We start from the raw sequence: 14,159 nt of genomic DNA, 5'->3' as shown, positions 1-14,159 counted from the left end.
ATCTCAGTACATAGACAACTTTGCAAACAGCACTCACTGTCCCTCTATAATATGGAAAGCAACGTTCAAGTGCATTAGTATGAAGTTTTCTTACTTTCTTTCCAAAAGGGTCTACAGAAACATTCTCCCCCTACAAAACTGCTACAAGTTTGGTTTGGTTTGTTTTTACACAGCCACCTGCACTGCTATCCACTATGCCAACTGTCATGTTTTCAAGAAAACAAAGAACTGAACAGAATCAGTAAAATATTTTGAGAAACATGCTTCCATGTATGAATCATTCAGATCTTGAAAGTTATGCCAAATTATGAAGTGGATTCCCCTCTTCACATTTATTTTCTCTGCTATTTTCTTCGTTTACCTCCAAAACACAACCATTTCAAATGCAAACCTTTCCTGGGATGCTTCACTACATCACTATCTAACCATTTTAGCTTATTGTAGCACAAATATTTTGCTACCAATCCTTCTCACTACATTATGGATGCTCTCTTCTCTGCATGTGTTACACAGATAGCTCTCTAGGCATCTTGCATTTTTACCTCTTTCTAGTGCTCAAACAAAAGTATTTAGGAACCACCTTAATTCCAACTGTTCCCCAGAAATGCCCCACTTGTTGGAACGGGCAAGAATTCACTCAAGTGTAAAAAGCAGCCTCAAGACCTTAACGGGGTTTGTCACATGAAAGGATTATGTGTGCAAACCTCAGTCTAAGACATGTTATTTGTATGGAGTGCAAAAATACACCAAGCACAAGTTCTTTCAGTCCACCCTTTAGCATTTTATATGTGCCTTGTGAGCTGGAATATAAATAATAACTAATTCAGCTTACATGTTGTCTAAACTTGCATTTCAGTTCCAAAAGAAATACCTTAAGCTGAACTGTACCTGGACAGTAAGATCATGATGCCTTCTCTCACGAAAAAGCTACACTAAATCATATTCCACAGGTCTAGAGTATCAAAACCACAACCCGCTGAAAATGGAAAAGCCCGCACAGATTTTGTAAAGAGAAATTGGGTCTTAAAAAGTTCCTGGAGTTCTCAAAAGAACACGTATGTGTAAGGGAGACTGCATTAATAAGCCTTCTGAAAATTCAAGTAAACCTGCTCAAGAAGGCACGCACAGCAAAGGTTCTCAAAGCAAGCAGAAAAACAAACACCACCAAAACCAAATGAACAACAATCTGTTTCCACAGCAGAGCGAAGTTACCAGACGAGTCCCAGGGCTCTCCTCAGGTCTACATAATTCAATACATTCATCACTGGGCTGTAAAACACGTGAAACATAACTCACATTAGAAGAAAGAGGACAACAGTGAAAAATATCATAAGTTGATGGAATCAACAGAACTAATCAAATGGCTGACGAAAATTAATGTAGATAAACAATGCAAACATTAAAAAAAAAAAAACAATTCCACATATAGTATGTCTACTACTTAGGAATGCAATCCTGGAGAAAATAGTTTCACGAAAGACATCAGGTTAGCATTCAGCAATAGTTTACCAAAGGATATTCAAAGATATAATGATAGTATTTTTTCCTAACAGTGTATTACCGCATAAGCATGTGATGTGCCTGCCTTGCTAACCCTCTGCTCCTGGTGTTCTAAGTATTTTTATTAGATATAAGTAAAGATCTTTCCTCATCCCATGACTGCTTGATTTGTTCAGCAGCTTTAACGCTAAATACATTGTTGAAAAGTCTATTTAACAGAAGCACAAGAGGCCCATAGAAGGACAAAGAACATTGCCAAAGGTATGGAGGAATGCCAAAGCAGGTTCCTCCAAGTTGCAGTCAAAACATCTGCAGAAAAATACAACTGGGGTTTATTGAACTGGGAGTGATGGAAAAACAACTGTCACTGCCTTCTTACACTACAATACAAGAAAATAAGTAAAACAGGGCCTGGCTCTTCACACAACTTACTCTCAGGGTCCAAAATGTCACGTCAAATCATTTTTTTTCTGCTGGGAATACATTCCTCTAAGTTTAGACTGGACAAGCTTATGAAGGAGGAACATTCTGAGGTGCATAAAACATTGGAAACACCATTTCTCATCCAGCCTTTGAAGCTGAGGCCACCGAGGATAGTAAGAGTATCCAAGAGAACAAATCACCATATGCCCTGTCACATTCTGAAAGCTCAGCTTTAGACAGTACTGCATTGTCTAAATAATCTACTTCTTACAGAAATAATAAATAACCACCATATTACGCTACACCGAATTGTAAGCTGATTTATCCTTTGTTGAAGTTTTCTTCCTAAAATGTAGACGGATGTACAACAAAGAGAAATTCCTCTAAAAAGCACAGATTGCTTAGTTAATCCACATGCTTCTCCATGGGACAATTACTCAAACTCATTGCCCAGTGGTTAAGTTTGGATCTTCACTGCTAAAATATCAAGTCTTACTTATATAATTAAGTTTCTATTGCTCTAGCCTAGCATACTTCTCTCTGGACACAACACATTCCCGAGTGCTGCTGCTGATCCTCCAGGTTCCAGCAAACTCAGAACAGCAGAAGTGCTCTCTCGGCACGAATATATGCAGGAGTATTTTTTAAAGGTAGCCACTAATCACTCCTGGAAATGGTTCAGAGTTCAGCCTCAGTGTTAATTTAACACGATTGGAGGATTCAGAGTGACACTGGCAACCTTGAGAAGGCTACACTTTATGTCTAATTATACAGATTTAACAGGAAAAATAATTTTTGTGGAGGAGAATATAGTGCTCCACAAAGCACTAAATACCCAAACTGCTAATCTGAACAATGTGCTTACTGCAAGCAATTCAATATAAATCCTACAAGCAAGAAATTTAAGAATCCAGCTTACTGGATTGAAAGGTGTTTCAGTAAAGTCTCATAACTTTTAATCATGCTGCCTCAATTTCATCACGCTCTACTTCTTATGAAGTATTAAAAAAAAAATTGCTAGCAGTAAGGGTAAAAACCTGTAATTCTTTGGATATATACCAGTTGTGTTTCACTGTGTAAAAACAGCTGAATGAATAAAGGCTGGCAAACTTCGAAGATGTACAGTTTCAAGCTTCAGAATGCTTTCATTGTGTTCCTAAAATACACAGAGGTCTTGGGCTTCATAATATTTTACAGTGTCCAAGAACATGAAACTAATGTATGATCAAAGAGGTACTTAGGTGTGTTTTCTCCTTAGATATCCTATTTAGGGACTTCTTACATGAGCACTTTGTTTAGTCAGTACAGTACGGTATTTTGCTAAAAAGCTTCCTTAGCGTGGCATTATTTTACTGACAATAGGTTGCATAAAAATGAAGCATGTGGTATGAATATTCTAAATCTCACGCTGTTTTATACTACCAGTGTTCATCATTCTGATGAAACAAGATTGCATAACTAGTAAAAAAATAGTCCATGGAGTCATTTGCTTCAACTTCTGAACTCACTAAAATCCAATGGAAACTGATTTAGTTCCAGCAGAATTTACTTACAAATACTATTGTTCTTATTAGTTTTGAGCAAGTAACTCAATTAATAAAATGTCATTTGTGCAGCATTCATATTTTAGTTCTTCAAATCAGTGAAGCCAATACATTCAACAGGATGCTGGTTACAGATAATTCAAAAACCAGAAGCTTGTTCTCTCAAGCTGGAGGAATAAGGGAAGAAAGCCTTCCACAATCTGACAAACTTGGCCCTATTCTTCCACTTTGTCCCATCAATCTGATGTGACAAAATAATCAGAAGAAAAATTAAAATTAAAACATCCTTCACAGACTGAAGAAGCAGCTCACCAAAATTTCATTTCTATATTTACTTTTTCTGTCAGCAGCCAAAAACGCAAGAACCCACTTTCAAATGTCAGTGATGCACTCCCACTGATATCAAAGGGTTCTCTGCAATTACATCCAAAGCCACGATCCAGGCCCTCATCTTTTAGTCTGAATAAGCTCTTTCAACAAAGTCTAGGCAGAGACAGTGCTAGCATTATGACAGCCACATGAGAATCACAGGGAGGTGCAGGAACTGCAATAACGAAGTAGGAAACAGCCCGTTCTGACATCAAAAGTTGTGAAGCAGACCTAAGGTGATCTAAGTACAACTCTTATACTGCTATACCAATGTACAGAAGGTTACAGCCTCATGTCTTTTTCCCTTGTAGCAGACACATAACAGGAACACAACATCCCTTAAGGGCACAACTAGAAGTGAGGGACTGAAAAAAAAAGGCAAAAAGGAAAGCCTAAGATCACTTTATAAATTAAAAATTGATGTAATTTAGAACCTGTATTTTCAAACTATAAACCAGCATATTTTAAGTACTAAAAAGCATTATTTTAATCCTTAATGCAACTTTAACAAACATTCCCTCCATTAATCAAAAAACAGATTAGCACCTTTGTCAGTTATGAATTTATCTTCCATTTGAGTTTTACTCTTCTTCAAAGTTAGACAGAGATATCAAAGTTATTTTTTTAATTGTGTACCTGTACTCTTAATTTCCTACCCTTTGTTCATATTTAAATAAGTTAATCTGTTTTTCTTCTATATAATGACATCATCCTTTATTCCTTTCACCACATCATCCATGCTGATAAAATTGAAAAGTTACTTTTCTGAACAAAAAAGTTAACAGGCTTCTTCTAGAATTACTTTTCTATTATGACTTCAGATTGGTTTACTGTGTCACGTATGCCTAAAGACCTAAGTGGGAGCTGCTGCACACGAAGGTAAACAGCAAATATACCATACAGCAGACAACAGCTACACCTCTGAAGGAGTCTAACCTAAGACATAATGATTTCTAAAAGAAAACTGAAAGGCTCGAATGCAGAAGTGATCAATTACAAGAAGTGTGAATCAGTCACTTCAGAATTAAGTTACATAAAATAACTTATTTGACCAATGAATTGCATAGAAGAACATGTTTTTACATCTTCTCTATGTTAATCACATTTTAACAGTACCTTAACACCTTCACCAGATATGAGTAAGGAACAAAGGACCAACTGACATCAAACGGATGGTTTCAACACTTTTTTTTTTTTACATTCTTGAACTCTAGCCACGATATCACATTAATGCTACACTATTTATGCTCAGCTAAAGATATTACAAGTTCATTTCCTTCATATTAACATAAGACAGTAAACTATCCTCTCTCCAATAGCAGAGAAGCTTAACTGTGCAAGGGTAGGTGACACATATTGCAGATAACGGCACCCTGACACAAACTTAACATTGTTTAAAAAACTTTTGACATAAGCAATGCTTTTAGCATATCTGATTTTCTGAGCAAATTAATATTATACATTATTTGTGTGTTCCTATAGGTTCTTCTACTCATATCTTATGCTCTGGGCTCACTACCAAAAAAAAAAAAAGATGGGTTATATCATCTCAGCTCAAAACACCTTGTCTGAAATAAGTCACCTGTCCCCACCTACTGCAGAAAGCTCAGGAGAGCTGATTTTAAGGCATCTTCTGAGCACGCACATACCAAGGGAAACGCTTAAGCTATTTGAAAGATGTTTCTCCTGGAAAGCAATTATACACCAGTGCCACAAACACAACTTTCCTAGAGATGCTTTTGAGTAAGCATAAGGACTACTACGTTCCATCTCCTTTTATTTGCACAAAGCCATCTTAATGCTTGATGTAGTGGGAAGAAACGAAACAGAAAGAGCAGTAAGTTATTAAAATTGCATAATAACTCTGTAGTTTCGGTTCAGCAAGAGGTGCCTCCTAGAACTCTAAAAGGAAAACTGAGCTCTACTTCCAGGCACCTCGAATTTACACACTTTAAAGAGAGCTTATCTACAACCACCTCCTTACAGGTGTTGCCTCTGCCCGGTATAAACTAGTTGCCAACGTCCCGGGGACGCTGAGACCAGGCGGTGCGGCCGGGAGCCGGTCCGGCCCGCGATGCCGCCAGCCGCAGCCTGCGGGGGCCCAGCACCCGCCGCACCCCGGCACCCAGAGAGCAACCAGGGCCGCGGGGCAGCTGGACGACGCTCTGGGGGAAACTGGCCTCTCACCGGAGAGGAAGCGCGGCGTGTGCCGGCCGACACGGGCCGCCCGGCCCGGCCCGCACCGCGGCGGCATCCCCAGGGCCGCCACCGCCCCCCGCGGGCCCAGCGCCCCCAGACCCGTCCCGCACTCACCGCGCCGCCGCCGCCCACCTTCGCGCCGACCCTCTTCACCAGCATGATGCAGCCGCCCCGCCTGGCGGCGGCGCCGCCGCCCTCCCTCGGTGGTGGTGGTGGTGGTGCCGCCGCCGTCTCCTCCTCCTCTTCCTCCCGAGCCGGGGCTGGCGGCGGCTCCGGCTCGGGGCTCATCTCGCTCCCACCATCCTCCCGGAGAGGCCAGGCCGGAGGAGCAGCGGGTGCGGGCCGGGCGGGCGGGGGCCAAACTCTCACTCCCCCCCGCAGCCACCGCCTCCGCCGCGCCGCCTGGGCGGGGCCCGGCCGCCGGGCTCATGTGACCGCGCGGGCCCGCCCCACCGCTGCGACTTGGCGGAGCCGCCGGCGGCGGCCGGAAGGTGTGTGGTGGTCCTCCCTTTGGATGGAGTCTTGGGCGCCGCTGGGCGCCCCGCTCCGCAGCGGTGCACCGTCCTCGTTAAGCCTTGCTGCGCCCCGTGGCCCTTCGTCACCAGCGAAGTGTGACTGCGAGCTGGGTTTTCTCTCGCCGAGGTGCTGCGAGGCCAGCAGGTTATCGTTATCACAAGTTATTGTTAAGAAGTATGGCTGCTTTCCTTTGAGTTCACCAAATGCAGTATGTTGAGGTGATGTAGTGCTGACAGTAAATTTTATGACTCCAAAAAGACCATGAAAAAACGATACAGCAGGCCAGTCACCAGTCCAGAATAAGCTGTTGACCAGGGAACTGGAAATGTGTTTGTGGCCAACACTTAGAGGCCTTCACCCTTCCTTTTGCCTTGATATGTTAATTGGGGTCAAGCCGTTCTTTTCCCTAGTACATTGGGTGTTCTCTGCTAAATTCCAGGCAGATTACAGGATTGGAAATCTTCAGTCTGCTAGAATAATAAATGTTAATTTAAAATGCCATTTTCTATTTGCTGTGTGTCTTTTTCGCCAGTGAATAACAAGCTATATGCTTGCTAAATACAGTGCATTGTGAAATTTATTTTCCATGGTACATTACACAGCAATTTAACAAGTGTTCTCTTTTAGTAAAGTAGCCTGTGTTGACTTGAAAGCTTCTCTCTAAATGACCTTTTTTGAAGCTGTTTTTTGTTTAAAGTAGACATAGGCATTTTTAAAGTGTGCAGAAAATGGCTTTGCTACAGGTAAATGTTCAAAGAGCAGACAAAGGAGTAAAGCAGAAAAAAAAAAGAAAACTTCATTTGAATACAGGGAGAACCCACAGGAGTCCCTATGAGGTCTGTCAAAACCATGGTTTGGGTCAGCAGGCACAGCCCCCACGTACTTATTCCCCAGTCACAAGCGGTCCCTCCTCCTTTTCCCATTAGCTGGGGCACTCAGGGGGCACAATCTTTCCAACATGCCCACTTACAGACCCCACAGAGACCCCCGGCAGCTGTTACATATTCATTAGTGTCTCCGGGCTCACTTAAACATGCCTGCGCAAATTATCTTTCTTATATAGGGATTAGTAGATCAACACGTGTTCTTTAAAATTACTTTTCCTAGCCAGCCCTAGCCAATTATGTCCAGAATTTCACACCTTCTTTCTGCTTGCTTTGTTCTGGTAGCCTAGAAGCTCTGACAAAAACTTTTCATTTCTTCAAAAGTAGTCACCACTATGAAAAATTATAATACTTGTGCTTTCTTTGGAGACCTGAGCATTTTTCTATTGACTTGAAAGCCAAGGAACTTCTTCCCTTACAGTTTTGAATGGTTTCTTTTGGCTTGTTTTTTCTTTAATTAATAGGCTTCAAAATACTGAGAATTTTTTAAATTCAGTTTCCTCAGTTAGAAACATATGAATTTCCAAGCTTAATACATCCTCTTTTGTAAGCAGACAGGTTCCTGGCTACCACATCAGGTTCATGTACTTGAAATCATAATTGTATTTTGAAAACTTCATCATTAAAATTTTTTACATATATCACTTAAGTATTCCGATTTATATGCAATACATACACATATATTTAGGAAAGATATTATAAATTGTATAGATAATTTTCTGAATGTTCAGAAGTGGTTAAAAAGGAAAACAGAATTTTTGAAAATATTAGGAGATAACTAGATAAGAAAAAAGTTGAAAATACTACGTTAACATATCATGAGTCCATGAAGTCTCTATGCTGTTCTCATCCACATCTCCAAAAGGAAGTATTTAACAAGAGAAATAAAGTACAACATAGATACCAGGATAAGCAGAACCATGGAATGGTTTCAGTATGTGAGAGATAACTGAGGGAAGAGAATGACACTATAGCAATTATAAAATCCTGACTGATATGGATAGTGTCTGTTATCATTACTTGGTATATTCTCTTAAAATGCAGGAAGAGGAGATACTAAATGGAATGATCAAGTAATAAGATTAAAACAAACAGAAACAAGTGTTTTTCCAGGCAAATTGTTATTAAATCATGAAACTCATTTCCATGGGACATTTTGGTTCGAAAGTACAAGTGGTTTAAAAGGCAGTTAGACAAATTTGTGGAATAAAACTCCATTAAGCAATAGAAAGTCCCTAAGCTGCTGGCTGCACGAATATGAGTGAATTTACTGGAAGATCCCTCTGGTTTTGCTTATATTTTCCACTCGTTCCGTAAGCACACACTAATGTCTCCGAACCAGGATATGTGGAAGTTTAGTGTAGCTCTGCATTATCTACTCTTATTTTAAGACTCAAGTATTGGTAGTCTTACAGACTCAGGATCTTTGAAACAGAAATCACAATAGCCCTGTCTGACCAACTTTGCAAGTATCCAGCAGCTGATCTGATGGAAGAACCACTGCCCTGTTTGTGTCACTGGGTTGTCAAGGTTTAATTGTAAGGCAGCAATAAGCCGTGGCAGATGCTCTCGGTTAATCCCCCACCCTCTCCGCATAGGAGAAGAAAAGTCCTTGCTAAGGAAAGGTGATAGGAAGGAAAAAGGGAGAGAGACTTCAAGTTAGAAAGGTTTTAAAATGCATTACTAGCGCTACTAATAAATAGAGAAAATATAATACAAAATATACAAAACCAATCTTGAATTTCCTGGGGTAGAACAGCTTTGCCTATATGAGTTGATGTCACTCCAGCAGCTGCAGGGCAGGCACCCAGAAGTCCTGGGTGAAACTTCACAGCAAACTGAAACTGGATTCAGGGATGCAGGGTCTGGAAGTAGGCCTGTGATCACAGGGATGACAGGCAGGTCCTCTTCAGATGCCGGCCATGGTCGAAGAGAGTGAGACCCTTGTCATCTCCCTCTTTTATAGGGAGTATGATGTATATGGGATGGAATACTCGGTTGATCAGTTTTAGTCACCTGTTCTGTCTGCCCCTCCTTGCATATACGCCCCTCTCAATTGTGGAATGTTATCAGAATTCTTAGTTGTTATAGCAATAAATCTAAACATGAACCTTTCATGCGTTCAATTGATCATCTTATCAGTCCAGAGCACAGTGTCCGAAAAACATGCAGTTAAAGATTCAGAGAAGTGCAGTTACTTAGAAGGCACTTAGAAGAACTTAGCTAAAGGAAAGTTCACTGAAAGAGAACTGGTCTTGTTTCCAACAAAACCAGGACAATACTCTCTAGAAAATTGATAACAATTAGTATGTCAGTGCTGATAACCACTGTTCCCAATCAAAGAAATACCAAAGATAACAATAATTTGAAAAGAAAAAGTTATGTCTTTGGCTGAACCCAACTAGGCAGAGCTTTAGAGTGATCACTGCAACTTGTGAGAGTACTCTGTCTTGGCAAGGTGCTGATGAAGATACTTGGTGAGCTGTCAATAAAAACAACCTGAAGACTCCCATCAATGAAGTAATAATGTTGTTCAAGAAGCAGGCCAGCTCATTCTGTCTGCAGGGTGGACCTGGTTTCTGCATTCAATGTGAGCTATGTGTTACAATAATGTGAGCTATAGGTATCATGGACCAGAACAGACCCTCTGCCCTCTACTCCATACATCACAGCTCCTGATGAGAAGAGTTTAAAACTGATGAGCCATCTCTTCAGTTTCTTTGTAAAGGTAGGAGTGAAATGTGCTTATACTGCAGTTTAGCTGGTACACTGCCAGAATTCATGACTGATGAAATTCAAATTCATTATAATCTAGTCACCAACCTTCACTAAAGTAATATGACCTTTGTTAGGCTCTTGGGCACCCTTGTAATTTATTAATTTCCTATGAACACAGACAACTTTGAAGGAAGTCCATGCAGCCCGGGTGTTCTAGGGACCATCAACTGACGGTACTTCTGCATTGTACTTTTCGACATATAATCAGTTATGTCTCTTAAAACTAAGTACTTTGACTTTTTTTTCCACAGTGTTACTCTAAGCTTTTTCAGAGCTTATCCAGATAATACAGTAGATAGTTCCCTGCATGCATCAGCCCTTTGTTAGTGATAATTATAACAGCATAAAAGATAGCATACTTTAAGGAGAAATCTTGTGTAGGTAAAACCTGGGAATCTCCCACTTTTACTTGCTTGTCTTTACTAACACGAAGTACTCAAAGTCAGAGTAGGGAACAGATGAAATCCTATCACCTATTAGAAAGGAGTCCCACTAGATGGGGCTATGGTTACAGAGGAAGAGTTATTTTCTGACCTAGTTTGAAGGCAGGCTTTTCTGCTTCTTATGGTTCAAGTTACCTACATTTTTTTATGCAATTAGAATATATTCTGTTTATCTCTTCAGTTCACCAGCATATTTTTTTATTATTATTCTTACATTCAGCACAAGCTATTATAGCTTTATCTGAGTAAATTATTGATGTGTTTGGGGCACTTTTGTCACTGGTCGTAGATTTCAGTGGCCAAAAATCTGTTACATTTCTGTTTGGTTTTGGTTTGGTTAGTTTTTGTTGGTTTGGTTTTGGTTTGGGTTTTTTTTTTGTTTAGGTTTTTTTTTTTTTTTTTTGTGATTGTGGGGTTTTTTTTGTTTTGTTGGTTTGTTGTTTGGGTTTTTTTGTCCCTAGCACTACTGCAGACCATTTGATGTGCTACCACATAGCAATTACAGGAAAAAAACTGTGGCACAAATCGTCCTAATTTGGAATTAGTAACATCATTGGTGCCATAATGTATGAAACATTTGAAACAGAAGTCTTATTTGTTTGTTCGTTTTTATGAAGGAAGTCTGGTTAGCACAGGGGTGCTCTATAACTGTTAAATTCTTGTGAAGGCAAATAGTAAACAATGGCATTGAATGTAAGCAATAATTATGTTCTCAGGTCCTTGTTATGGTTCAGTTTTAGAGGTTTCTCGAATAAGAATTAATCAAATGTAGTAACTAAAAGGAAGAATGCATACACATGAATCCCGTGAAAGTAAATTGAGATCAATAGACAAAATTAATTTTTTATGTTGCCCGGTCTTTGATTATTAAAAAACTGACATTAATATTCTATTACCATATTTGTTGTTTTTATGCTTAGTGCACTTTCATTTCTACAAAAAATTAATTAATAATTATAGTAATGCCTTTGCATTCTGCGCTTTAAGAAGCATGATAGAAATCTCAAGGGTCATCCCCATTCTAGGGAAGCTATTGAATTTATTTAGTACTAAATCACTTCTATCCACAGTTTTTAATATAGTGAAATTAAAAGTAATCCAGTGATACTATCAAATATTCTAAGTTCCAGTAAGAGGTACTAGAAAATCAAGCAACTTTAAAAAATTATCTAAAACTTATCAAAACTCAGTTTTAAAAAGTGACTTAACATGTCCCTTCACTAGCCATAGTGTGAGTTCTAATTTAGTTCAATTTTTGAGAACAGAATTTCTGGCAATACGCTGAACCTACAGATCGTCAGTCATTACACTATGAGTGAAAACAACAGTTACAACAGCAGAATATGGGAAGAAAGAAAAGATCATAAAAGAGTGGGTTTTTACTTCACTTCAGCTCATTGATTCTAAATATTTAAACTTTTTTTCAAGAAAAGAGATTTCTAGCTTGGGAGATGTCGAAAGTACTGTTGTTTACTGTACGAAACAATAACAATAAGTATATTCTTCCCAATTCTATAAGTGAAATAATTTAGTTCATCAATTTTATTTTTGAATGTTCTTGCTGAACTTCTTAAGGTTTTTTCCCCCATTGTTCAAAGACGGCATTAGCAAATAGAAACTGGATTACAGAAGAAGCCATTGGACATCGTCCAGTCCCAAGATACATTAGTCCATTCACCTGCTGCTTTCCAGATGTCTTGCAAATGCATGTCTGCACTACACTGTAATTCAGCTTTGATGAAACTTTTGTTTGTGTTGCTACATTTGTTTGAGCCACAAATAAGAAACTGAGGTTTTGCTTAGAATTGCCATTTTTATTTCTTCTCTGTGCTTGAAGTTTAACCTTAACTAAAAATCACTTGGGCCTTGTATATTTTAATACCTTGGGATTTGGATCTTCTGCAGTTATTTTGTAGATCATGCATTTAGTACAGCTGCTGCACAATTAAAGAGTTTAACATCATGGTTTGATCAAAATCTGATTTTGTTTCCAAAAACTTACCTGCTCTTACCACTACTCAGGAGCACTTACATAGTGAAATAATACATATGCATAGGCCTAGAACAGTCTTAAAGGTATAAACTGTTTGCACACTGGTTTGGGTCCATTCTGAATGAAGAATCCCATACCACAGATTTATCAGTCTTTATCAGTCATACTGATACTTTATCAGTCACAGCAAACTAGACTCCAGGAAAATCAGGTTCAGGAAAAAAATGGGTTACTGAATCAGAAAATTTGTATTTATAAACTCTTTTTCATTCTGGGATAAATTTCATACAAAAACTGTGGCTGCTGCAGGGCGTCTTTTTTCCACGGCTGTGGGGACCTGCCAGCTGCTTTTAGGACTGTGACACTATCACAGCGTACTAAATAAGGCAGGAAAAGGTGTTTCATTGTGGTTAGCTCAATATCCTTGTAGAAAGGTGCAACACTCCTTGGCTGAACGGCAGAGGACAAAAGTGTGCTGAGATCTGCTCATGTTCCTGTCTAGGGCTGCATCTGTCAAAGACAGAAGAGCCACCAACTGAAGGAGCCACATTCTGTTGCCACTGGTAGCCCCTGCCTCCCTGCCTGGGGCTCTCCCAGTCTTACACCAAAACTGTCCATGACATGCCTCCTAATGGCCATGAGACACGTATCGTGAGGCAACCATGCTGGCCACCACCAGTGTTCTGCCCACTCATGCATTGTCAGTGCATCCCTCAGGCTAGTGCCAGGAGCTCAGCCACAGAGTACCCAGTGTTAAAGGGCACAAAGCTCCATTTGTCCATGTCTGTGAGCAGCTGCTCGCTCCCTCTAAGACCACCATGGGCTAGTGGTTGGTGCTACCTTATCTGCCCTGTAAAGTGTTGGCAAATGTACAGCTCAGGGGTAGAGGAGGGAGAAGACAGGAGTGTGTCGCGACTTGCTGGCTTCCTTGTCCAGTCATCCAGCTGCAGTAGAAAGCAGCCACCCTCCACCACCATGGGCAGCCCCTGACCCCATGCCCTCCCCTCCCTCTCCAGCGCAGAAGGAAATGACATGGAATGAGAGGTGGAAAATAATGGGCCTACAGTAAAATGCAGGTGGATAGGATGCGAGGAGGTCCCCTTTGCAACCTCTTGCACAAGGCAGCATCAGCAAGGAGGTTTGGAGAGTCTGTGGACCCATCCTTTTGTAAACCCATGTATGACAGTTATGAAGCGTCCCCCACCATCCTTTGCAAAAGAAATGACTCATTAACAGTGTATGTTATGCCTTAAACAGCTGGTTTTTGCAACTTTGGACAGGAAAAGATAGATGGCTGTGAAGGCAGACACTATATTTTCGCCTCAAGGTCTTTGACAAACAAAGGCGTAATTTTTTTACACAAAGACAGTTCTATCAAGGTCTCAGTCCTCATTCCTGGTTAACTGAGGTGATGAAGATGGGTCATCTAGTGGACAATCAACTGCTAGGAAAAATCATGAACCACAAGCTACGCTTAACAGACAAAACAACTCACTTGTGGTCAGCATTG

General features: G+C 40.2%; 1 protein-coding gene across 3 annotated transcripts in view; it reads right to left on the bottom strand.

The window, feature by feature from the left end:
* Positions 1-6,450, bottom strand: part of MFSD14B (major facilitator superfamily domain containing 14B) — a 32,154-nt gene extending 25,704 nt beyond the window's left edge. Inside the window, exon 1 of one of the 3 annotated variants that reach the window (XM_065045783.1) lies at positions 6,150-6,450. In XM_065045783.1, coding sequence (XP_064901855.1) covers positions 6,150-6,323 — 174 coding nt within the window. In that variant the 5' untranslated portion in view covers positions 6,324-6,450. The remainder of the gene's footprint in view (positions 1-6,149) is intronic. The other 2 variants (XM_065045782.1, XM_065045781.1) reach the window with 2 other exon arrangements.
* Positions 6,451-14,159: the final 7,709 nt, after the last annotated feature.

This window comes from Columba livia, chromosome Z (assembly GCF_036013475.1).
Source record: "Columba livia isolate bColLiv1 breed racing homer chromosome Z, bColLiv1.pat.W.v2, whole genome shotgun sequence".
In the NCBI taxonomy this organism is placed as follows: domain Eukaryota; kingdom Metazoa; phylum Chordata; class Aves; order Columbiformes; family Columbidae; genus Columba; species Columba livia.
The sequence above is the reverse complement of the archived record's forward strand: the minus strand, read 5'-3'. Positions and strand labels throughout refer to the sequence as shown.